General features: G+C 51.1%; 2 protein-coding genes and 1 pseudogene across 3 annotated transcripts in view; 2 read left to right on the plus strand and 1 right to left on the minus strand.

Moving 5' to 3' along the window:
* Window positions 1–1138: 1138 nt before the first annotated feature.
* Window positions 1139–24934, plus strand: part of GAPDHS (glyceraldehyde-3-phosphate dehydrogenase, spermatogenic) — a 64455-nt gene continuing 40659 nt past the window's right edge. The window contains exon 1 of the mRNA XM_008249497.4: window positions 1139–1319. Coding sequence (XP_008247719.1) covers window positions 1190–1319 — 130 coding nt within the window. The 5' untranslated portion in view covers window positions 1139–1189. The remainder of the gene's footprint in view (window positions 1320–24934) is intronic.
* On the plus strand, window positions 5797–16526 carry LOC138846730 (E2F-associated phosphoprotein pseudogene; annotated as a pseudogene).
* KRTDAP (keratinocyte differentiation associated protein) lies at window positions 17834–20769 on the minus strand. 2 transcript variants are annotated; one of them, XM_008249521.4, is made up of 6 exons: window positions 20614–20769; window positions 19315–19353; window positions 19177–19218; window positions 18977–19021; window positions 18280–18327; window positions 17834–17999 (listed from the first exon to the last, which is right to left on the minus strand). In XM_008249521.4, exons 1-6 carry the CDS (start codon window positions 20698–20700, stop codon window positions 17961–17963), a joined length of 300 nt encoding a protein of 99 aa, XP_008247743.1. In that variant the 5' UTR covers window positions 20701–20769; the 3' UTR covers window positions 17834–17960. The 2 variants fall into 2 exon arrangements, with proteins under 2 accessions (XP_008247743.1, XP_008247744.1); XM_008249522.4 differs by lacking the exon at window positions 19177–19218.

A 24934-nucleotide genomic window follows, 5' to 3' on the forward strand; every position in this document is an offset into this window, starting at 1 on the left:
GCAGGCTGTCGGGCGCCAGCTCCTTTCGTAGGTGATTCCCTGACACCTTCACTAAAGAGGCGCTGCCAATCCCTGATTGCACTGCCTGTTTCGTTTCTCCTACAGCGTCTACTTATCGTCACCTGAAAACGCCTTCTTTCCATGTTCACTGACCTGCTGTGTGCTCCCCACTTACAGCCGAATTCCAAAGGGCAGAAAGATTTTTTTAAAATATTTATTTATTATTTGAAAGGCACAGCTACAAAGAAGAGAGAGAAAGACAATCTTTCATCTGCTGGCTCACTCCACACTGGGCAGCAACGGCTAGAGTTGGGCTGATGATCTGGAGCCACGAGCGTCTTCCGGGTCTCCCACGTGAGTACGGGGGCGTAAGTACTTGGGCCATCCTCTGCTGCTTTCCCAGGCACAGTAGCAGGGAGATGGATGGGAAGTGGAGCAGCCAGGACTCAAACCAGGGCCCATAGAGGATGTCGGCGCCACATGTGGCAGCTTTACCCTCTACACCACAGCACCAGCCCCAGGTGGAAGGACTTTTATAGGGAAGCACTCTGTTAGATATGTTTAAAGAACTCAGACATTTCTTATGTGCCAGTCATGGGGGAAAGAGCTTTGCAATGTACCCTTTTATCAACCCCAGTGCTATCTGACGGAAATGTAACGTAAGCCATTTTTAGTTGTTAGTTCTCCGATAGCCACGTTAAAAGAGGTGAAAAAGAGATGAAAAAATAGGAATAATTTATTTAGCACAATCTGTTCCAAGTATTATCTCAACACGTAATTGTCTGGTCAAGAGCTATTTTACATCGTGTGTGTGTGTGTGTGTGTGTGCGCGCGCGCGCACGCGTGTGCATGTCTGGGTTCTGAGTTTAGGTGCCGCCTCATGTCTGGGGATTTGCACATTTGCACACTTTGTGTCTCAACTCTCCCGCCTTTTCTGAACCCGTTTCGGTGTGCATGCGCCCCTCAGGGGCCTGTGAGAAAGGGCTGAGGCCCTCAAGAGAGGCCTCCAGCCACCTTCCAGTGCAGGTGCTCAACAAAACAGGTGTCACAAAGACCCGGGTGTGACAAACAACCCGCGGTCCAGAGGGAAGCCCCAGGCCAACCCAGGGCGCATGCGCAAGGCGACCCCTAACGGAAAGACCGGAAGTCCCGGAGCCGCCGCTGGGAGCCGCTGCGACCCGGTGAGGAAATGGCGATGGTCCAAGATGATGAAGCCCAGGGTCCCGCCCAGGCCGTGGAGCCAGGGGAGCTGGAGCAGTTAGTGTTGGAGGTGGAGGCCATGCTGGAGCTGAAAATTGACTTTCCCACGGACGAGCATGGTAAGAAATGTGTTTGGGGCTGGGTCTTTGGCGGGCGTGGGTTGGACTGTGCTGCTCTGAGAGGCCATGAGCTCTTGGGAGGCGCCCTCCGTGAGCGCCGAGAGATGCATGGATGCCCACGCAGAATGTGGTGCCGAACACCGAGCCGTGTTGCCAGTGTTCACATCGAATCAGCTACTCAGAAACGTGCCCAGGCCGATCGGTGGTGCGGGCGATTTGATCCTGAAGACATACTGAGACGGGTTTTCAGCTCTGAGACTCCCTGAGGCGCGCAAAGTGAGCCCTCCTCGGCCACCCCTGGGGAGGGGGAGCCCCGGATGTCCTGTTGCGGGGTGTAAGGAGGTCTGTGCTGGGGAGGGTCCTCCATCACTGGTCACCCGTGCTGGAGGGACGGCCACGCCCTGGCCCTGCCGCTGCCTGGGACTTGGCTCTGGGGAGGAGGCCTGGCCCAGCGAGGGAGGGGTTCGGGCTCTGGGGAAAGGTAAAGCAGTGTGAGGTGGGAAGGGCGTTAGGGTGGGTAGTCAGGTGGGGGAGGTCAGGCTGAGGAGGTGTCTCGCACCCCAGGCTGGAAGGAAGTGACGGAGCGAGCCAAGGAAGCCCTGAGCTGAGGGCTCTCAGGGAGGCTGGGGGAGGGCAGCGACGTGGGCAGGCAGACGTGAGGTCCCTGGCCAAGTCCATGAGTTTGACTCTGGAAGTCCTGGGGCATCATGGGAGGGCTGATTTAACCTGAATGGGACTTTCAGAGATCCTGGAAAGTGACTGCGAGTCCCAAGGGGGAAGGGGAGTCTGACAGGAGGACAGACGTGGAAGCAGCCACTTGTCATAGGGGTGCTGAGGGACCTTATCTCAGGCCACCAGCCTTGGAGGGGAGCTCAGGTTCACCGTGGGGAGCGCGCGGGGTCTGTTGGTGGGGGAGGCTTGAGGGCGTTTTGTTTGTTTGGATTCGTTGTGGGGTTAGGTGTGGAGCACCCAGGAATGTTGGTGTAGGTTTATCTGTTGGGTGTCAGGACATGCAGTGGGAGGCCTTAATGGGAGACTAGTCATCAAGAGTGACGGGCTGTGATCACTTCTCAGAAGCGACCAAGGACCCTCCCAGTAACCAGGCTCTCCGGGGTCTGGGTTGAGGCAGCGTGATGAGCACGTGTCAGCCACCAGAATTCCAGGCTTGGCCTTGGCAGTTGAATGGCTTTGGGCAATTTGAATTTAAGGGGTTTTTATTGTCATTGCTTTAAAATATTATATATATATAATACATGTATATTATATATATAATGTTTCAGATAAAAATATAAGAAACCATATTAGCAAAAGTCTTCCGCACACACTGGCCTGCTTTAATCCAGCTGGATGTTTTGGTCTGTTTGCGTCTGATTTGTTTTAAGAAATCAAATATGGCAGACGGGGCTGCAACCCTGCTTGTGTCTTTCTTGATCCTGTTTTCTCCCCTCCTCCGAAGTGGCATAATCCTCAGGAGAGCAGAGATCTTTCCCATCCGTGGTTTTATGTTTTCCCCACGAACACACAGTATCACTTTGCATGTTTTTAAGCTTTGTGACCGTCGATTTGCAACTGGGTGTTTTTCACTTAGCGTTATGTTTTTGGGACGCCGCCAAAGAACACATATAGTGCTCTCATTTTTACTACGGGGTACCCTGCATCCCAAAGTACGGATAGTCCCTATTTTATTTACCCATCCTTTTATTGATGGATGTTTAGGTGGTTTCCAACTTGCAGCTACTGCGAGCATTGTTTCTTTGGAAATCCTTACACCTGCCTGTTCGCATCTGCACAGTGTAGACGCTCAGTACCTGGGAGTTCTGTATGTCCTGTGGGGACAGGAAGTTAAAATGTGTACCTAAAAATTCTGTGGCATTGAAGGCCAACAGAACCTGGCCCTGCCCCTTCCTCTCTGGGTGCCCTTGGGAAAGTCACCGCGCCTTTCTAGCCCTGTTAAAGAAAAGGAACTGAGTGCAGTTGTGAATGTTAGTTCTCGAAGCATGACTCTCCCTGGGTTGTGATTGGACTGGACTGAGCCGAGAACATGACACCTGCTGTGTGCTAGTGTGAATAAAACCAGGCTAGCGCTTATTAAGGGTTTCGGAAATATTGGTCTAATTCCCATCTAAGGAGGGATGAAACCAAGCCCCTAACAGAGTGGCCGCCCAAAGATCACTTAGCTAGCGAAGTGGTAGGGACAGAGTTTGAAACCAGTTCTATCTGGTTGTAAAACTGTGTCCTAATAATTAAGTTAGCTGCCTTTAATGCCTTCGGCAGTTGCACACCATCCCCAGCAGTGGTTTCCAGACTTTTCTAAGGAACGGAAGCATTTTTTTCAAACAAAGTCTTAAATGAAATGCTAGACCACAAGGCAAATGGAAGCAGACCTAGTCCGGTTGCAGAGCAGGCAACGTCACAGGCGCAGTGTTCACCCTGGCTCTGCTAGGTACTCGCTGTGGGAGCTTGGGCAGATTACGTCATCTCTCTGGATTTGAGTTTCTTCATTTGTACGATGGGGGTAGTGCTGCCAGCCCAACAGGGTGGTTATTTGGATCAACTGAGATAATGTACGTGCAGTACTTGGCATAAAGCCTGCCATGTGGTAAGAGCGGCGTTTGCGGCAATTTGGCTGGGATTGTTACCACCTTCAGGACTCTTCACTGACCGCAGGATTGAGTGACAATTTCTCAGCCTCACATTCACGGCCTGCCATCATCTCGCCCAACCTGCGTTTCCAGCCTTCACCACCTACGCCGTGGCCACGTTGAATTACAGCATTCCCAATCCAGTAGCACCCTGCACTGCCAGTTCTGTTCGTGCTCTCCCTCCCACCTCTCCCTGCTACAAAAGTCTGCTTTAAATGTTTTTAAAGATGTATTTATTTTATCTGAAAGGCAGAGTTAGAGAGAGAGGCAGAGACAGAGTGACAGAGAGATTGTCCATCCACTGGTTCACTCCCCAAATGGCCACAACGGCCGGAGCTGGGCCAGTCGGAAGCCAGGAGCCAGGAGCTTCTTCTGAGTCTCCCACGTGGGTGCAGGGGCCCAAGCACGTGGGCCATCTTCTACTGCTTTCCCAGGCGCATCAGCAAGGAGCTGGATCAGAAGTGGAGCAGCCAGGACTCAAACTGGAGCCCATATGGGATGCTGACACCATAGGCAGAGGCTTTACCTTCTGTGCCACAGTGCTGGCCTCAATTCTGCTTTAAATTTATTTTAAAAATCTTTTAAAAAACCTTTATTAGAGAAACCTTTAAAATATACAAAAGTAAAAAGCTAGTATAATGAACCCTCATGTCTCAATTAGCTTTAGTAACTACCCAACTCACCTCCTATCCTGCTCATTCTACTAGGTTATTTTGAAGCAAAATCCAGTTTACATTTCATCTGTAAATTCATCAGTGTGCATCTCTAAGGTAGACTCTTATTTATTTTAATTTTGATGTAGTTATTTGAGAGACAGAGAGAACTCCCATCCATTGCTTCACTCTCCAAATGCCCACAACATCTGGGGCTGAAGCCAGGAGCTAACAGGAGCAGGTGCTACAATCCCTCTTTTCCCCAAGGGTGGCAGGAATCCAGCCATCACTGCTGCCTCCCAGGGTCTGCTTGGCGAGAAGCTGGAGTCGGGAGCCAGAGCCGGGATCAAACCCAGGTACTCTGATGTGGCATGCATGCATCTTAATCACTCAAAACAACCTTTCCGAGAAATTTTATTTTATTTTATTTTCCAAGAAATTTTTGAAATATAACCACAACAACAACTAAAAGACTTTAATAATTTCTTAATATCTGTCAGTGTTCAAATTTCCTTCATCATCCCACAAATCTTTTTCTTTCCCAGTTGCTTTGTTCAAATAAACATGCAGACAGGCTAGATATAGATACAGATATAGCTACACGCAGACACAGATGGCATTTAAGTGATATGCCCCTTCAATTGGTTTTTATCTGTAAGTTTCTTGTCCATTTCTCTTTTTCTCTTCCTGAGAATCTTTCTGATGAAGAAACGTGGTTGTCAGATCTCGATCTCTAGAATTTCTCACAGGAAACGCTGAGCGGGTTTCGTCGCGGCTTCCCTATGGAGTCTTGCAGTACCCTTTGTGCCTTTTTGTCCTGCAGATTGGTAGTTCCATCGAGGTTCCGAAGGCATCCTCAGCCTCTGCTTTGACTCTGGGCAGGTGGTACTCTGCTTTCTGTGCGTCCCATCTGCAGAGGTGTGGCTCCTCTTCTCTCTCCCAGTGTCGCACAGGCCACCCGTGGGTTTGTGAGTTGTCAGCCATGAAGCAGAGATCTTGGCATTCAAATTAAGCAGAGGGTGGCCTTTGGACACTTCTTGGCCCACCTGCAGAGCCATGACTCTTACGGCAGCGTTTGGACCGGATCCTGCAGCTGATGACTCCATCTCTCCCTGGAACCCAAATTAAATACAACTTTTAACGACGTTGGTGCTTTAGACATTTTAGAACTTTGAGGTGGACATGACTCAAGGTAAATACTTTTGAGCTGCTTGGGGCGTTAGCCAGTGAGACTTTTTTTTTTTTTTTTTTTTTTTTTTGACAGGCAGAGTGGACAGTGAGAGAGAGAGACAGAGAGAAAGGTCTTCCTTTGCCGTTGGTTCACCCTCCAATGGCCGCCGCGGCCAGCGCGCTGCAGCCGGCACACAGCACTGATCCGATGGCAGGAGCCAGGAGCCAGGTGCTTTTCCTGGTCTCCCGTGGGGTACAGGGCCCAAGCACTTGGTCCATCCTCCACTGCACTCCCTGGCCACAGCAGAGAGCTGGCCTGGAAGAGGGGCAACCGGGACAGAATCCAGCCCCCCGACCGGGACTAGAACCTGGTGTGCCGGCGCCGCTAGGTGGAGGATTAGCCTAGTGAGCCACGGCGCCGGCAGCCAGTGAGACTTTTCTATCTAAAAGCAGGGCCTGAGTTCCTCCTGTGAAGTTGCCCCCACCATCACCGGTTATACCAAGGAAAAGAGACAGCTTGTCACTGGAGGCTCAAGCCTGCATGGAAGACATCTTACTAACGGACCTTTAGCTCCTATTAGCGATCCTTAAGAATGTTCATTTTCTCTGTATCTTTACCTTCCCTAGGAGTCTCAACCCCTTTTCCTTTGTCTTGTCACTTTTCTCTAATTAATTTGCCCTTTTAATTAATTCCCCCAATTACTTGCTCCAGCTCACTTGCTTCTTTGGGTTTTCACCTGTTTTCTGTGAAGCCCTTGTGTGTGTGTGTGTGTGTGTGTGTGTGTGTGTGAAACCTTTCTTCCTGTTCATCTGTCTTTTGTCAGTTTAATTTGCTACAGGCACTGAACCTGTTAGAAGTGAACCAATGGTATATTTTCATAAGAACTTAGCTTAGCCTAAGTACAGCCATGATGCCGGGGCCCAGTCCCCAGCTGCAAAGGGGGCTAAGTAAAAAAAAAAAAAAAAAAAAAAAAAAAGAGAGAGAGAGAGAGAGAGAAGAGAGAGAGAGAGAACTGATGAGCTTGCTTAGCAGAAATGAGTGGAATAGGTTCTTGCCTTCTCACAAGAAAGAATTCGGACATGAGACAGGAGTAGCAGGGTTTGATGGGGTAGGCTAGGGCATCCATCAGAACAGACGGGCACTTCTCTGGACAGGATCTGAGAGTGAGTGCCTAGTTTACTTTTAGACTGGGGTTTCTAAGGATAAGGGGTCCAATTCTGCCTGCCATTTCTCCTTCCCTCTCCTCTCTCTTTCTGGACAAAGGATTTTGCTGAGTGTGGATTAGGTACAATTCCTCCTGAGGTTTTACTACCTTGTGTTATCAGACTGAGCAGCCCATCCGGCTCTGTGCAGAAGCGGTCCCTTGGAGGAAGGCTGGGCGCACCTGCAGAGCTATTGGAGCAAGGCCAGGACTTTGCAGTGTAAACTGCTGGGCTGCTCACAAGGTGCCCATCCAAGGCCGCTGTTTCCCTCAGGCCCTCACCCACCCTAACTTGTATAAAAAAAGCCATTTCTTTACACTGAAGTAAAATTCATACAGGAAAGATAGGATAAATGCTTAATTCCCTTTAGCAGTTTCCAAAATTAGTTGCTTACCAGCTGTCTCCAAAGAAAATCAGTGAATTTTTATTTTTCAGTCCCTTTATGGATGCCCAGCTCAGAAGTTACTTCTACTACCCAGATTCAAAAATAATTCTCTTCTGTTGGATTTAAATAAATCTCTTTTTTTTTCTAATAATACATTTTAAAGATTTATTTATTTATTTGAAAGATAGAGTTACAGAGAGGCAGAGGCAGAAAGAGTGAGAAATCTTCCATCTGCTGGTTCACTTCCCAGATGGCCACAACAGCTAGAGCTGGGCTGATCTGAAGCTAGGAGCCTCTTCCAGGTCCCCCATGGGTGTTCAGGGGCCTAAGGACACGAGCCATCCTCTACTACTCTCCCAGGCTGTAACAGAGAGCTGGATCGGAATTGGAGCAGCTGGGACTCGAACCAGCGCCCATATGGGAGGCTGGCACCACAGGCAGTGACTTTACCCACTATTCCACAGTGCTGGCCCCATCTCTTTTTTCTAAATTTGAGAGGCAGAGAGACAGGCAAAGAGAGCTCCCATCTGCTGGTTCACTCCCCAAATGCCTACAATAGCTAACACCAAGGCTGCAGCCAGGAGCCAGGAACTCAATCCAGGTCTCCCAACATCATTGGCAGAAACCAACTACTTAAGCCATCACCTGCTTCTTCCCAGGGTGCACATTAGCAGGAAGCTGGAATCGGAAGTAGACTTAGAACTCAAACCCAGGGGCCAGTGCTGTGGCGTCGAAGGTTAAGCGTCTGCCTGCAGTGCCAGCATCCCTTATAGACACCTATTCAAGTCCCAGCTGCTGTTCCACTTCCAATCCAGCTCCCTACTAATGTGCCTGGGAAAGCCCTAAGCGTTTGGGCCCCTGCACCCCTGTGGGAGACCTGCCTGGCTTCGGCCTGGCCCAGCCCTTGCCATTGAGGCCTTCTGGGGAATGAACTAGCAGATGGAATCTCTCTCTCTCTCTCTCTCTCTCTGTGTGTGTGTGTGTGTGTCCTTTCTATATTTCTCTGCCTTTCAAATAAATCTTAAAAACAAAAACAAAAACAAAACCTCAAGCCCAGGCACTCCAGCATGGAAACAGGTGTCCCAGTCAGTGGCTGGCTGTTAGGGCAAATGCTGCCCTTATACACGTCTTCTTCATGCCTTCTCCTCATGTGCCTCCTCTATCTTCAGCTGCATCATGCGCTCCTAGAAGGCATTCTGCTAAGCACTCAACATAACACCTAAGGCAGTGCTCCTCAAACTGCAGTGTGCCTAAGAATCATCTGGAAGGTCTTGTTGTAATATGCGTTCTGGCTCATTATCTGCGAGATGGGCTGAGACTTTTCTTTCTTTATTTCTCTCTCTTTCTCTTTCTTTCTGATTTGTTGGTTCACTTCCCAAAGTCCCGTGGATAGCCAGGGCTGGGCCAGGCCAAAGCTGGGACCTGGGAATTCAGTCCAGGTCTCCCCTGTGAGTGGCAGGGACCCAGCCACTTGAACCATCACCTGCTGCCAGCCAGGGTGCACGTGAGCAGGAAGCTGGAGTTGTGAGCGCAGCTGGCACCCAAATCCAAGTATTTGGATGTAGAGTCGTAGGTTTCCAAGCAATGTCCTAACCCCTAGGCCAGACACTGGGCCGCAGTCTGCATTTCTGACAAGCCCAAGTGATGCTAGTGGTCCCAGCCTATGAATGAGTCTTTGAATAGCAAGAGGGTATGGTAAATCCAAGAAAACTACTTCATTCATTCAGTAAGGAATACCACCTCCTTTAAAATGCAAAGAATCTTTTGGGTGTGTTTGCTCTCTCTCTCTCTCTCTCTGATTTCAAATAAAATAAATATATATTTTAAAAAAAGGATTAATTCTCACATAAGGAGAGAAACAGGTACAAACAGGAGCAAGCCATCCAAAGACCTTTGAGAAAAGAAGACCTCTGAGCTCTCTGACACAGTTGGAGCAGAAAGGTGGAAGTGGGACTCCGCAGATCAGCAGAGCATGCAGAAGAGATTGGTCCTTGGCCGGCGCCGCGGCTCACTAGGCTAATCCTCTGCCTGCAGCGCTGGCACCCCCGGTTCTAGTCCCAGTCGGGGCGCCAGATTCTGTCCCGGTTGCTCCTCTTCCAGGCCAGCTCTCTGCTGTGGCCCAGGAGTGCAGTGGAGGATGGCCCAAGTGCTTGGGCCCTGCACCCCATGGGAGACCAGGAGAAGCACCTGGCTCCTGCCTTCGGATCAGCGTGGTGTGTCAGCCGTGGTGGCCATTGGAGGGTGAACCAACGGCAAAGGAAGACCTTTCTCTCTGTCTCTCTCTCTCACTGTCCACTCTGCCTGTCCAAAAAAAAAAAAAAAAATCAAAAACAAACAAACAAAAATCTTTCAGCCACATTCAAGCAAAAGAAAAAGCTTTTAGAAGTGGGGGGGGGGGGGGGGCAGCACTGTGGCGTGGCGGATAAAGCCACTTCCTGCAGTGCCAGCATCGCATATGGGCACTAGTTAAGAGTCCCAGCTGCTCCACTTCCGATCCAGCTCTCTGCTATTGCCTGGGAAAGCAGTAGAAGATGGCCCACATCCCTGGGCCCCTGCACCTACATGGGAGACCTGGAAGAATCTCCTGGCTCCTGGCTTTGGATCAGCGCAGCTCCGGCCTTTGAGGACAATTGGGGAGTGAACCAGCAGATGGAAGACCTCTCTCTCTCTCTCTCTCTCTCTCTGCCTCTCCTTCTCTCTCTGTATAACTCTGACTTTCAAATAAATCTTAAAAAAGAAAAAAAGGAGTAGTTCAGGCAAGAGGCTGCTTGGTGTGTGGCCTCTGTGGGCCCATCCAGGCCACCCTGAACCGGCTGTCGGATGGCTACAGCCCTCACGCCGTGGACGAGCACAGCAACAAGGAGCCGGCTCTGCACACTTCTGAAGGTGGAGTGGATGTGCTTTTACAGAACTCCAGACCAAAACCGAACATTCGTCGGGCTGCCTTACTGGGGAAAGTGAGTCATCTAGTGGAGATGATTTGAAAAAGAAATGGAAACTGAATTACATTCTACCATAAAAACAAGGGAGGACAGGTTATCTTCTCTGGGACAGGATCTGCCTCGGGAAATGGGAACGTTGGAATGGTTCTAACAAAGTATTATTATGACATCTCTTTTGATTCTGATCCTGAGGATGAAGACAAAGCAGCACAGGTGACGAGGAAGAAAAACAAGAAACGACACAGGATTCCAACAAATGATGAATTACTGTGTGATCCTGAAAAAGATAAGAGAGACCAGGCCTGGGCTGATGCACAGAGAAGGGGTGATCGCGGGTTTGGACTCCAGAGACCAGGCCAACAGCAACAGCCGGTTGCAAATAGTGGTGCTGTTCTGAGTTGCCCTGCCTGCATGACTGTGCTGTACCTTGATTGCCAGAGGCGTGACTCTTACAAAACTCAGTGCAGAGCAATGTTTGTGATGAGCTGTTCTGTCAACAAAGAGGAGGTTCTAAAATACAAAGCCCCAGAGAACAGGAAGACCAAGCGGGGCGTGAGAGGATGAGGTCTAACCATGCAGATGCTGGGAGAAGGCTGTGACCCAGTCATATGCGCCAAGTGTTCCGCTGAAGCGGCAGTCTACGACAAGGACAGTCTCATTTTTCCAACGTCCTAGCAAGCCCTTCCTAAATGGCGCAACTGGCATTTAACTGCCCGATGCTGTAGATGAGGCAAATGTGGACAATTCTTTTCCTCCTGCCTGTTCCTTATTGTAACAGTAACCCTGAGTTGTTCCTTGAGGAAGCAGTGTTTTATCTTCATGGCTGAGGGTAGTTAGCAACCTTCGTCTCTCCTCCCTCTCCTTTGTTGTCCTTTAACTCCCCCCAGTTCCAATGGGACTGAACATTTGGAAGCCACGAAGCTTTTTACTTAGGAAAGCTCTTTAGCATTTAAAAAGAAGAAGGAGCGGTTCTTCAGCCAGCTTCACCTGGATCCCTGTCCTGTAGCTGTAAGTCTTCATCTCAAAGTGCCCGGCAAGAGTTATTTGCAGCGAACTGTACTTCCGTAGAATTCTGACAGACACTAGGCAGAAAACTCAAAAAGCAAGTGTCCATCAAAACCAACAGCAGAGAACATCAAATCCAGCAAGCCTGAAAACCACCAACAGTTACACTGAAAGCAGGTGTATGTTAGTTTCTTGATTGATTGTTTACGTGAAGTACGGTAACAAAACTTCCTTTACTTCTTAATAATCTCAAGTTCAGAAAACTCTCAAAGTGAAAATGCCAATCCAAGGCAGACTTAGGTGTTTTTCCCGCTCAGAGTTCTGGAAGTTCTGGTCTGTCCACTACTCCTTAAACTGTCAGAAACCTGTATTCAAGAACATTCGTTGGGGTCTTCTCCGTGAATCTGACTGCAGATGTTTTTAGAGAGGAATCAAAACTATGGGTGACAAGACTTCAGACAGCCATGGTTCACAAGGACAGCAGAGAACACAAGAGATTACTTAGCAAAGACTGACGGGAGAGATGAAGCTGAAAGTACCGTAGCTACGAGTTCCATTCAACAGCCAGGCCTCCTGTTCTGGAAGTTTATACTGGAAACAGACGACATTACAGAGGGAAACTAGATGCTGCTGCTTTTTCAGGATCTGAGGACCAAACCGATCCTGGTTCTTTAGGCTGCATCCCAGGGATGAATCGTGTCAGATGGAAAGCAGCTGCCCCGTTCAGGGGCGGTACAGCCGGACAAGAGGGTGAAAAGCAGGTGCCTGCTTCAGTGCAGGGGCGAGGGCTGGGGTAGGGGTGAGGGTCAACAGCACTTCTTTGGCTAGAAGAATGTCCATTGCTTCCTGCTCAGGAAGGAGGGCCTCTGACGGGAGGGTAGCCAATCCAGGCCCAAAAGGTAAGAGCAAAAAGTTTCACTCACCCTTGAGGCATCGAGTCCTCCAGCCCAGGATTGTTCCAAATGGGGAACAAATAGGGGCAGAGAGCAGTAAGCTTTTTTTTTTTTTTAATTTATTTATTTATTTGAAAGGTTAGAGGCAGAGAGAGAGAGAGAGAGAGAGAGAGAGGTCTTCCATCCACTGCTTCACTCCCCAGATGGCCACAACAGCCGGAGCTGCGCCAATCCAAAGCCAGGAGCCAGGAGCTTTTTCTAGGTCTCCCACATGAGTGCAGGGGCCCAAGGGCTTGGGCCATCTTCTACTGCTTTCCCAGGCCATAGCAGAGAGCTGTATTGGAAGTGGAGCAGCCAGGACTCGAACTGGGGCCCATATGGGATACCGGTGTTGCAGGCGGCAGCCTTACCCGCTACACCACAGTGCTGGCCCCAGTAAGCTTTCAACCCTTGTGAAAGACAAAGGGAGGGCCGGCGCCGAGGCTCAGTAGGCTAATCCTCCACCTGCAGCGCCGGCACACCAGGTTCTAGTCCCGGTCGGGGCGCCGGATTCTGTCCCGGTTGCTCCTCTTCCAGGCCAGCTCTCTGCTGTGGCCAGGGAGTGTAGTGGAGGATGGCCCAAGTCCTTGTGCCCTGCACCCCATGGGAGACCAGGATAAGTACCTGGCTCCTGCTATCAGATTAGTGCGGTGTGCCAGCCACAGCGCGCCGGCCATTGGAGGGTGAACCAACGGCAAAGGAAGACCTTTCTCTCTGTCTCTCTCTCTCACTGTCCACTCTGCCTGTCAAAAAAAAAAAAAAAAAAAGACAAAGGGAGCCCATTAAGATGGACCAGAGAGAAGGTACTGGGCAGAGAGGGCAGTGGGTACTGAGCATCTGCCAACAAGGGCCTTCAAATCCCCTGGCCAGGCACTACCAGGTGCCCTTGCGTAGGCAGCCTGTTCCCGAGGACCAGAGATCAGGGAGGAAGAAGAGCTGAGAGTGACCAGAGGGCCCACAGCCTGTGTGGATTCACCCCATGGCCTGTTACACCACACATGGGAGCTTGGCTGCCAGGGATCAGAGGAGAAGTCAGCGTGTGGACCACCACAGTGTCACAGGAGGTGACCAACTGGAGCTAGCGTTCTTGGTGGTGAGAGAATTCACCAGAGCAGTCAGGTAGAGTGAGCAGAGTTAGATTTACTGCGCACGTGCACGGGAGCTAGCGGAGAGCCAGAGGCTGAGTGCTGCCGCACACTGCACTCCCAACGACAGCTTCTTTTTTTTTTTTTTTAAAGCTTTTATTTAATGAATGCAGATTTCATAGGTACAACTTTAGGAATATAGTAGTTCTTCTCCCATACCCACCCTCCCTCCCCGACTCCCATCCCACTTCCTACTCCCTCTCCCATCCCATTCTAAAGATTGATTTTTAATTAACTTTTGCACTTAGACTGAGCTTTCCTATGGCCAGCAGGTTTTCCCAATTAGATAACTTGCCTTTCTGGACAGAGGTAGGGAGTTTGCACCGTTGTTAGAGACCTTCTCGGCCTGCCAAGTGCCCAGAGTGGCCCTCCACAATGTGTACCATGTCTTTTGTCAACCACTTGGTAACATCATTCTCTGCCACTTTCTTTTCTTTTATTATATTTCAGAGATTGTCCCACATAGCTCCTGATCCTGTGCAGAGAGGTGTAGTACAACACTGGCCACGTTTATTGTTGATGCAGGAAGCACCCACTAAAGTGTGACTCTGGCTTGGGTCCTTTCTCACCCTACATAGCGCACTCCCAGGACAACAGCTTTTCCTGCCTGGCATGTCTGTGAATCCTCTGAATGGCCTGACCCAGACTGGTGCGTTTTGTCCATTTTGCTTGTTCTGGCGTGCGTCTGGCACTCACTCACATACCGCGTTTATTTCAGATTCCAATTCCCTTAGACTCTGTTTCCTCACTGTATTCTGTCAGCACTAAAACTTAGACTTTCTCTTGTTTTGATAGTGCATTGTTGTGAAATACGTCACACAGCAGTGTGTGTAAATTGGATAGTTGACCCTCAATATCCATGGAGGCTTGGTTTCCAGGCCCTGCCACTGCCCCACGGCTACCAAAATCTGCAGCTGTTCAAGTCCCTTATATACAAGGGCAGAGTGCTTTCCTGTAATTTATGCACATCCTCTCGTACTCGTTAACTCATCCCTAGATTGCCTATAATGCTTAATACAGTGTAAATGATACGTAAATTCTTGATGTTTAGGAAAAATATCTGTTCAGTACAGACCCAATTTTGTTTCCAAATATTTTTTAAAGATTTATGTATTTATTTTAAAGTCAGAGTTACACAGAGAGAGGAGAGGCAGAAAGAGAGAGAGAGAGTGGTCTTCCATCCACTGGTTTACTCCCCAATTGGCTGCAATGGCCGGAGCTGCTCCAATTCGGAGCCAGGAGCTTCTTCCAGGTCTTCTATCCAGGTGCAGGGGCCCAAGGGCTTGGGCCATCTTCTACTGCTTTCCCAGGCCATAGCAGAGAACTGGATCGGAAGTGGAGCAGCTGGGTCTCGAACTGGCGCCCATATGGGATGCTAGCGCTTCAGGCCAGGGCATTAATCACTATACCACAGCGCCGGCCCCTCCAAATATTTTTGAGCTGTGGTGCATTTAATCCATGGGTGCAGAGCCCACATATAGAAGACCAACTGTATTAAGGACATGGAACATTCCATGTAGATGCCTCTGTCACTCCCCTCACCCCTCATGCACCCCTCTCCCATCACAGGGGCTCTCTCCCCCTAAGAGGTATCTACTGGCCTGGATTTTGGATTACCCGTTTTCTAGTTTTTCCTTCTTTCAGTTATTCTCAAGCTCTAGTGCATCACACTCACCTAGGGGGCTTGTTGAAACACAGATTGCTTGGGTAGGCATTTAGTCCAGCAATTAAGACAGCCACTTCCAGTATCGCTGGGCCTGGATTTGAGTCCGTATTCCAGCTTCATGCTAATGCAGACCCTGGGAGGCAGAAGGGGATGGCCCAAGTAGTTGGGAGACCTGGATTGAGTTCTTGGCTCCTGGCTTTGTACTAGCCTAATCCTAGCCATTTGCAGCCATTTCGAACATTTAAGGAGTGAATCAGCAGATGTGAGCACCCTCTTTCTCGCTCTATCTGCCCCCCTGCCTCTCTAATTAGACAACAAACAAACAAAAACCACAGATTGCTGGGTCCCAACCCCAGTTTCTGATTTAGTATATCTGGGATAGGGCCTAAGAATTTGCATTTCTTGTGAGTTCCAGGTGGTCCTTGCAGGACACACTTGGGGATGATTGCTGTATCTCACTCTTCAGTCTTCCCCTAAGCCCACTCAGTCAGGAAACACCTTCAGGACCTCACCCCCTTCTTCATCTCCTCCATTTACTCTCACCCAGTTTGTGAGTGCTCTGCCCTCGATGGATATTTTAATTGATCGTGGCATCATTTTTTTCTTCTCTGTTGATAATCCCATTCAGAATTTCTCTCTCCATGTGTGCTTCATTGTTAGTTAACCAGAAGGAAGAGTGTAAACAACATTAATATGGCTTATTCATCCAGTCTGTAAGCTCCTTAAAAGCAGGGGCCAATTTCACCTCCCTTGTAATGCACTTCCTCAGTTAAGCTTCAGGCCACAGTTTGCAAACTCAGTTGCTTATAATGGCCAAAAGGTAACACAGGGGTCAGTGTTGTGGTGCAGCAGGCTAAGCTGCCACTTGGGACACCAGCATCCCTCATCAGAGTACCTGGGATCTAGTCTTGCCTCTGCTTCCTGTTCAGCTTCCTGCTGATGTGCCTGGGAGGCAGAAGATGATGGACCAAGTCTTTGGGCCCCTGACACCCGTGTGGGAGACCAGGATGGAGCTCTGGGCTTTTGGATTTGGCCTGGCCCAGCCCCAACTATGGTGGTCATCTGGGGAGTGAACCAGAAGATTTCTCTGTGTGTGTGTGTGTGTCTCAACCTTTGAAGAAATAAAACTTTTCTTTAAAAAAAAAAAAAGAAAAGAAAGATTTAGGGGCCAGAGTTGTGGCATGGCGGGTTAAGCCACTGCCTGCAGTTCCAGCATCCTATTGGGCGCCGGTTCAAAACCTGGCTGCCCCACTTCCTATCCAGTTCTCTGCTATGGCCTAGGAAAGCAGTAGAAGATGGGCCAAGTCCTTGGACCCCTGCACTCGCGTGGGAGACCCAGAGGAAGCTCCTGGCTCCTGGCTTCGGTTCAGCGCAGCTCTGACCATTGTGGCCATCTGGGAGTGAACCAGTGGATGGAAGACCTCTCTCTCTCTCTCTCTCTCTCTGCCTCTCCTTCTACCTCTGTCTAACTCTGACTTTCAAATAAATGAATAAATCTTTAAAAAATTTTAAAGAATTTAAAAAAAAAAGATTTATTTATTTGAAAGGCAGAGGCAGAAGAGAGAGGTCTTCCATCTGCTGGTTCACTCCCCAAATGGCCACAAAGGCCAGAGCTGGGCCTATCTGGAACAGAAGCCAGGAGCCAGGAGGTTCGTCTCGGTCTCCACTTGGGTACAGGGGCCCAAGAACTTGGGCCTTCTTCTACTACTTTCCCAGGCCACAGCAGAGAGCTGGACCGGAAGTGGAGCAGCCGGGACACGAACTGGTGTCTATATGGGATGCTGGCACTGCAGGCGGCAGCCCCCAGAAGTAAAACTTTCCAAAAAGCAATATAAATTCGTGACACTGTTTATACTTAGTTACATTAGAAGCCATGACCTGTGTAAAGAGCACAGCTGCTGCTTGTCTTTAAGCCAATCAAGGATTCATTGTTCTTAAATTTTCTCGTTTTTTAAGAGAAATCAGAAATAATCATAACTAATCAGTACTTCAAGTAGACAACAGGCCACACAGAATCCATCTGCAGGAATCAGAACTGGATTCATTCCGTGTTTGAGCATCTTTGCAGTTAAAGGACGGGTAGATGGATGGATGACCAGTGTGTGCGTGAGTGAATGAATGAGTGGACCTGGGTCGCCGTGGCAGCGCTGTGGTCAGAACTGGGGTAGTGGAAAGAACAAGCAATTGTTGAGTGGCTTCTGTGTGCCTGGCCCTGTGCAAGTGGCTTTTCCTAATTACCTCATTTGATCTTCATAACAACACCACAAGGTAGTTATTATCATTCTCGTTTATTTCCACACTCAATTCACAGATAAAGAAGCAGAGGCTTAGGAAGGTCAAGGGTCACACTACCAAGTTTCTTTATTATAACCTACCTAATTAAAAGTAAAAGCAAGCATTTCCGATGGACTCACATGATTCAATCTGTATTTGAACCTGGACAGCTCTTTTGTATGAAATTGTCACCAAAAAGGAATCAAGCTTGCAAAAGTCAAGTTGGGGGGGGGTTCCAGTAGGTCAGTGAGAGGGTGAGCTTTCTTGGGCATCTTGCTAAGCAATGTATAGCTTTGCTCTCTGCAAGAAGTCAGCCAACACTGAAGAGCCAAGACACAGGGCTCTCTCACCACCGTGGTGTGCCCTTGCTATGTCTCCCCATCCCCCTGCTTACTCCCCTCCCGGAATTCAAGACTTCTACCTGTCAGCTTGAGAGCTCCCGCCATCGTAATTCCTCTGTACAGACCAGTGGGATAAGGACAGACAGATACAGGAGCTATTTGGATGGAACACATTTTATTGGAGTTGCTGAGCCAGGCGAGAGTTTTCATCGGGTGGGAATCAGATCCCGTGAGCGCCCCCCTTCCAGTGGGGTTCAACAGTCCTAGGTCTTGGAGGGAATGGTTACTGAGCGTCAGGAGTTGCGCTCCTCAGTCCTTTCAGCTGGAGGGAGAGGGGGTGTGGTCAGGTTGGGGACCTCCGGGGCTGGAAGCCCAGTGTAGGGGTGGGGCACTGACAGAAAGGAGTTGCTGCTAGTCCGGGTTCCTGTTCTCTAAACACAGTAGTGAGATTTCCCTTGGCGGTGGAGAGAGCCACGAGGTCACATAGGAAGTAAATGTGGCCTCCTCCCATCCCCCTCCACCGTCCCCACTCTTCCTCCCAGGTCCTTAGCTTCTGCCCTCATGCCCGGCCCCTTACGCTGGTAATGCCCACCCCTTCTTACCTTAGGGAAGGCATCCCAGTTGAGGAATGGAAGTTTCTTTTTGATAGACTAAGAGGAAAAGAGAGATGGGAGAGTGCTGCGCGGCTGGTCGGGTGAGCACTGGGGGCTGAGCACCTGCTGACCCAGCTCCGTGCCAGCGGCCCGTGTTCGAGCCAATGTTCCCTGGGGCCTCCGTCTGCGTCTGCCTTGCCCTTGCTGCTCTGTGGGTGGGGCTTCACCTGGTCTTTACAGGTCCCCTTTGAGGAAGGTACTGTCATCCCCACATCACAGAGGAGGAAACTGTCCGCGGGGCCCCGGGCCATTTGGCTGAGGTCCCGTAGAAAGTGCAGGTGCGGAGTCTGAGGTGTAAGCTCCAGCTGCAGCTCTGCCGCTGCCTTGGGCTTCTAAGTCTGGGTGGGCCTCAGTGCTTTCGTAGGATGAGGGCATTCCAATAAAATCTTGTCCAAGTTCTTTCTGGGAAGGTCTTTTGGCCTTGCTTCCCTGCTAACAACTAAAGAAAACAGTGTAGCCAGGATAGCCTGGGAGGGCGGGGGACGCTTTCTCTCTTTTCTCTGGTTGATGACACACGGAGCAGCGTCCAGGCGGGGCGGTACTCCCTCCTGGAGCACAAGGACAGCCGCAAAGTGTCAAGGCTGGCACCTGCTACCACCCGCCTTGAGGGACCACAGACCCCGAAGAGAAGGCGCCCAGCTCCTACCTCGAAGAGGGCATGCCAGTTCAGGAATTCCTCAGGCTTTAAAGCCTGTGGGGAAAGAGAAACCGGAAGCCAGTCAGTGGGGGAAGGCCCTGGCGCAGCCCCCGCCCCCTGGGAAAGGTGGAGGCCCGTGGCGTGGCAGCTCCGCAAGCGCTCTCCCCAGGTGCCTGTCCGAGGGGCCAGCACCGAAGAAGTGTACTTACAGATTTCAACTTGTCGATGTTCAGGAACTGATTGTTAAAGGCCTAGGCACAAAAGCAGGGTGTTAAGACAGTTGCGGAGGAGCAGAGAGAGCGCGACCAAACTCAGGGCTAGAACAAGTGAGAAAGCCGAGTGCTTACCTCAGATCCCGCCGCATAATTCTCAATGCTGGTTTCTTCCTGCCAGGAGAGGGAGAAAAGGAGGCCAGTGATCCCACGGTGGCAAGTCCCTCTACTCCATCCCTCTGCCGGCTCTGCCTTCCTCTGCCAGCCACTCCCCCGGGATACAACCCACTGTGCACGCGGGGCCTCCGTGGCAGCCCCCTCTCTTCTAGTAATGCACACGGTTGGCAGGTGCATAGAGTCAGGAGGGGGGCTGGAGGGTGGCCATCCAGTCCCACGTGTGAGGTGGAGAAGTTTGACCCCCAGCCGGCATCCATGTAGGCGGAAGGTGGAAAGGGTGGACAAGAGAGGACCCCCCCCCACCAAGAGCATCTAGCTGTCTCGTTCTGCAGTTGACTTCATTCTAAGAGTGATTGACTTAGAGTAGTCAAAGATACCCGTGCTTAGCCCTTCAGGCTGGGCGGGGAGATCAGGCCGCCCGGGTGGCCGCCTGCCTTTCACTGAGTGAGGCTGGTCTGCTCTGGAAGTTCAGCCACCAACTGTAGCGGCGCCCTGTCAGCTACCTTGTTCCTCCCTGCCACAGCCCCGGCGAGGTCCAGATGTTTAGCCCTCAGAGTGCTTTGGCTTATTTGTTGTTTAATTTAAGGTAAACGTGTTTAATTAGGAAGAAGTCATAAAGAAATCCAGATTTCCAGTTTCTCCTGGAAAAAGGTAACACTTTGGCCGCAGCCACATTGGGCACATTGTCCCACTGACTCTAGCAGCAGTGGGGTGGGGTAAAGACGGCCCCTTCAGCTAAGCAGGTGTGCCCTCCTCACCTGAAGCCCTGGCGGCAGCGCCCGCCCCCGCCCGTCCCTGACACTGCTTGCTTGGGTCCTCAGCAGTTGAGTCTGTGACCCTCATCTTAGCCACACAGAGTAGGCACCCTGCCCCTACTCTGGGACAAGACGGTTTCCTCTCTGGCTAGGGACTAGATGGTAAACATTCTTGCTGTGCCCCAGGCTCCTGGAAGCTGTTCACAGGGATGCAGAAGGAGCCAGGGTTAGGCTGACCCCAGATGACCCCCCCCCAGCCCCTGCGTGCTGGCAGGAGGCAGTAAGGCAGCCGCTACCCCCACGCTTCACCGTCACTTCCAGAAAAGCGTCTCTGCCCCTAGTGTCTGCCCAGGGCTGCCCTGTCCCCTCCCCCACTCCTGTCTTCTCAGAGCCCCAGCTTCTCATTCAGTCCCTGCCACGTCCACAGATAAAAGCCGCTGATCCAGTAACGGAGAGAAGGGAAAGAAACCGGGAGGGAGCTGGACACCAGAGATGTGCTCACCTCAGAACTCCCCAGGGAAGCCCCCTGGGCAGAGTGGAGCGCCAGGAGGGAGAGAAGAGCCACAGCAGGAAGAACTGGGATCTTCATGGTGTCAAGTTTGGGGTGCTCTGAGGCGGGGCCTTACCACTCGCCCTTTATAGTCCCAAGCAGAAATGGGGTCCCCACCCCACTGACTCACCCCCAGATCCTGTCGCCCACCCCTGGGGCTCTAGAAGGGAGAGGCATGGACTGTTCCCCATCTACCTCGGATTTCTCAACCCACATTCTGCCCCAGGCACTTGGAGGGCACGACTGCCGTGCGTTTGTTCATGCAAATGGGTGGGGGATGGAGACAGGTTGGACCTGTCCCTCCCGGGGTGGCAGTGGCACCCAAGCAACCTCTCCTTTTGTCTTTGCCTCTTTTCCTCTTATGCCTCATTCCTGCCTTCAGGAGTCAGACCCCTCCCCGCATCCTAACAAACTGTCTAAACTCTTTAGACTGGCATCGATGGCCTTCCCTGCTGCGGACTGACCCTGCCTTTCCAACTTTGCCGCTTTCTGCTTGCTTTGTCCGTACTTCACCTTCGGGCCTACATGGACCCTTTACCAAATATAACCTTTTTTTCTTCCTCCAGGCATCTGGCCATGCTGCTGCTTATTCCTAAAACACCCTTCTCTCATCTCCAGTTCCCAGAACCCAACATCTGTCTTGGGATTGCCCCCACCATCTCCCATCCTCACCTATCCCACCCCCAGCTGCACCACACACACACCCATCTATCCTTTCTCAGAATTGTCATGTCAAGTCATTTGTATCTGGCATTGTGCCTGAATTAATTTGTTTCTCACTTGGAATATCGAATGTCTTGAGCTCAAGTGCTGTGTCTTAATCAGAATACAGGTGGAGTTGGCATGTGTTAGGTGGGATGTGCTAGAATTGGTACGTTGGCCTCCTTCTACCAAGTGGGGCCCTTCCTCCTGCGGGGGCTGGCCCCTCCTATTAGCTGTGTCCCCATCTTTAACTCATGGGTCTTCTTCCAAGAGATGACTATCTTGAGTTAAGAGAAGGAAAAGAGAAAAAAGCAAAAACAAAAAAAGCAGGGCAGGACCAGGGCTTAGAGCTAGCCACCGGGAGGAGATGGCGTGCCCACTCCACTTCACTGAGCCTGTCCCACTTCTCTTCCCACCCCTAGCTTGGGAGTTGGAGCGCCTCAGAGTGACAGAATGTCCTGGTGAAGCAACCTTCCCACAGTGAGGTGCGGGTGGCCCGACCAGTTCCTGGTGTAATAGGGAGATGCTGGCTCATAGCAGGTTCTGCCAGGGCAAAGCATGACCTTATCTAAAGGTGGGCCTCTCTACCCCCACCTGAGGCAGTGCACCTGGACAGCAGGCCGGGGTGGGAGCACTGGATGAGCAGTCTAAGAGGAACCCCAGAAACTGGGCACTTCAGTTCAGTCCCTGCTGTCCCCACCCCCACCCCAGGCCACACTTCCTGCCCCTCTTTAGCCTCAGGAATCCTCCCTGTCTGTAATGGCGTCTGCCCCTTTGCAGAGCTACTGAGGGGACGGTGCTCCAGGAACACAAAGCACGGTTGGCCGACCATATGTCGGTTGGTGCCTCCGCAGGGGGCTGGAGCGCCTCCCAGAAGGCTTTCTGGAGCACACAAATCTGTGTGTGATGCATTTTCACTAATGAATGAGCAGTGACTGAAGCTCATTACCCGTGATTCTGTCAGGGTTGACCGAGGAGTGGAGGGAGTGAAGGACGAGACAAAGGAGAACTGTTGTGTGACCAGTTCCATCCAGACACGCAGAGGGAGGGACCCGCTTTCCATTTCTGGTTTGGATAATCTGAGCATCAGATGTCCCAAACCCCAGCATCTCTTTGGCTCCAAAGCCTGCTCTGTGATGGGTCTTTTACAACATCTTGGCCTCCGTATTTTTCTTTCCAGCCGGTGGTGCTGACAATAATGGTAATCAATTTATTGAAGGCTTACCATGCAGCATACCTTGAGCCAAGTGTCCTAAATGCATAATCTCACTGAAATAGCACGGTGATTCCGTGAGTGGGTACTATAATTATCCACATACTACAGGCAGGGGGCTGTGGCATAAAGAGGGTAAATCACTTACCCAAGGTCCCTCAGCCAGTGGGTGGCAGGGACAACAGTAGAACCCCAGGATTCCAGACCTTGAACCTGTTTTGTCCCTTGTCTGCGCTGTGGAGCAATAGCCTACACAGGGCCTTTGCCAGCCCATGCAGCGCCTTGTGGGAATTATGCCGTGACCTGACAGCAGGGGCAGACTCCCCCCACCCCAGCCTCCGTGTCAGGTGTCCTATTGCAGTGTGCAGCCTACCCGCGCATAGAGGGCAGCTGCGGGTGTACGTGCACTAATTTAAATGAATTAAACTCTACCCTCTTGGCGAAACAAAAACAGAGAACACAGAGCTGCATGGCCCTGGATGAATGTGTGCCCTAGAATGAGCCCACAGTTGCCTCAGTTTCCAGATGCCTCTTAGACTCGTCATGCCAAGCGTGTGGCTAATGTGTGTGCTGAAGCATTCTAGTTCTGGTTCTGGTGTCACAGTTCTAGGGGTTAAAGGTGGGTGCTTTTTGTTTGATCCCTCTAAATACAAGCCAGCCGCTTCATGGACACAAGCAGAGAAATTCTGATGCTGTGCAGGGGAGGGAACTGACTGTGTCGCACTTGTCATTCAGTTCCATTCGGCGCCGTCCCAATAGGTTCTCAGGGATCGTTTCGTCTTTCCGTGACTTTTGCTGTCAGTGCCAACTGTAGAAGCTGATGTGTGTCTCCACACTCCTCCCCATCCGCAGACCGCCTTGGAGGCTTGTGCTTCCTGATCGTCCAGAGTCCCCTGTCGGGGCAGGTGGGAAAAGGAAGAGGTGGAGGGGCTCTCACGGGAGACAGCGTCAGGCTCTCAGTGGCAGCAGGGGAGTCCACCCAGAATTCAGCTTTGCTTTGCCGACATCACACAGGGTCAGTGGAGGCAGGTGGAGGCAGAGACTGGCTGCATGATACCCAAGTCCAGGAAGTTGAGTTCTAGCTCCCGCACTGAGATTACAGGGAACTCCTGTTTTCCCACAGGCCTGCCCCCACGCCACCCCAAATCTGCCAGAACTTGAGCGTGGGTAAGGCCCAACCCTGATTGCTACATTGCAGTCACACCTAGGGGCTGGGCGCCAGCCTCATGGGTTATGAGAAGGAATGAGGGCTTGAAAGGAAGAACAGTGGGTCCTCAGGGCCTTGGTGAACCCCTAGGTGAGAATCCCAGGATACTGGAGAGAAAAGGGGCTGCGGCGTGTGGTGCTAGGGGGAAGTACTCAGGGTATCCCTGTCCCATCCCTTCCTCCCTCTGCCAATGTCATTGTCACACCCAAGAAAGCCACATCGCCCAGCAGGTCTGGTTTCTTGGCTGCCCACCTGGTGGTCACTTTGCTTAAACTTCTCCCAGGAAGACGTCCTCAGTGAATTCCAGCCGTCCTGCCACTCACTAATGTGTAAATATTTATGGAGCAGTCACTTTGGCCCCTGGTGCTGGGAACTCAAGACAGACGAAGTGTCTGCCCTATGGAGCTTAGGTTCCAGTGGGAGAGGCCGATCCTGATCTAATGAGACGTAAATAAGCAAACAAGGTAGCTTCAGAGAATGACAGGCACTGTGATGGTGATTAGACAGGTTCCTTGGTCAAGGAGACCAGGATGGACAGGAGAATTTGGATCTGAAAGGACTTGAAGCTCCGGCCTCCTGAAGACCCCGGCGTCCAGGACCAGGACGGTGTCACCTGAGTGCCTTCCCAGCAGGTCCTCGATGACGTTGGCAAGGGCGGTCAGGGTCAGATCACACAGAACCACAGGGCCGAGCTGGCATTATATTCGAGGGCCAGTGAGAAGCTCGTGGACGGATCTGAGCAGAGACCCGGCCCTGGCCGTCATAGGGGAATTGATTGATTATAAGGACACAAAATGGAAGTTGGGACTCTAAGAGGCTACTGAAGAAGCCGACAGGGGAAAGAGGTGACCTGCCCTTTAGCCTTTGTCTTTAACCTGCTTCAGGTGCTCCTTAGCAGTCAGAGAGCTGCCTCAGCCGTTTGGAGCAGGGGCGCCCAGAGTCCGCGTGTTAGCCACCTCTGCTGCTCCCTGCCTGCCCCCAGGCCTGGCTTGGGAAAACCTGTTTTCCCAGCTGCTTCCACACACACACACACACCACATACACACACACATCACATACACCACACACACATACACACACCCTGGCACTCCTCCTCACTGTCAGTCAGCACACACACACACACACATACACACACCCTGGCACTCCTCCTC

Source organism: Oryctolagus cuniculus, chromosome 18 (assembly GCF_964237555.1).
Source record: "Oryctolagus cuniculus chromosome 18, mOryCun1.1, whole genome shotgun sequence".
Taxonomy (NCBI): domain Eukaryota; kingdom Metazoa; phylum Chordata; class Mammalia; order Lagomorpha; family Leporidae; genus Oryctolagus; species Oryctolagus cuniculus.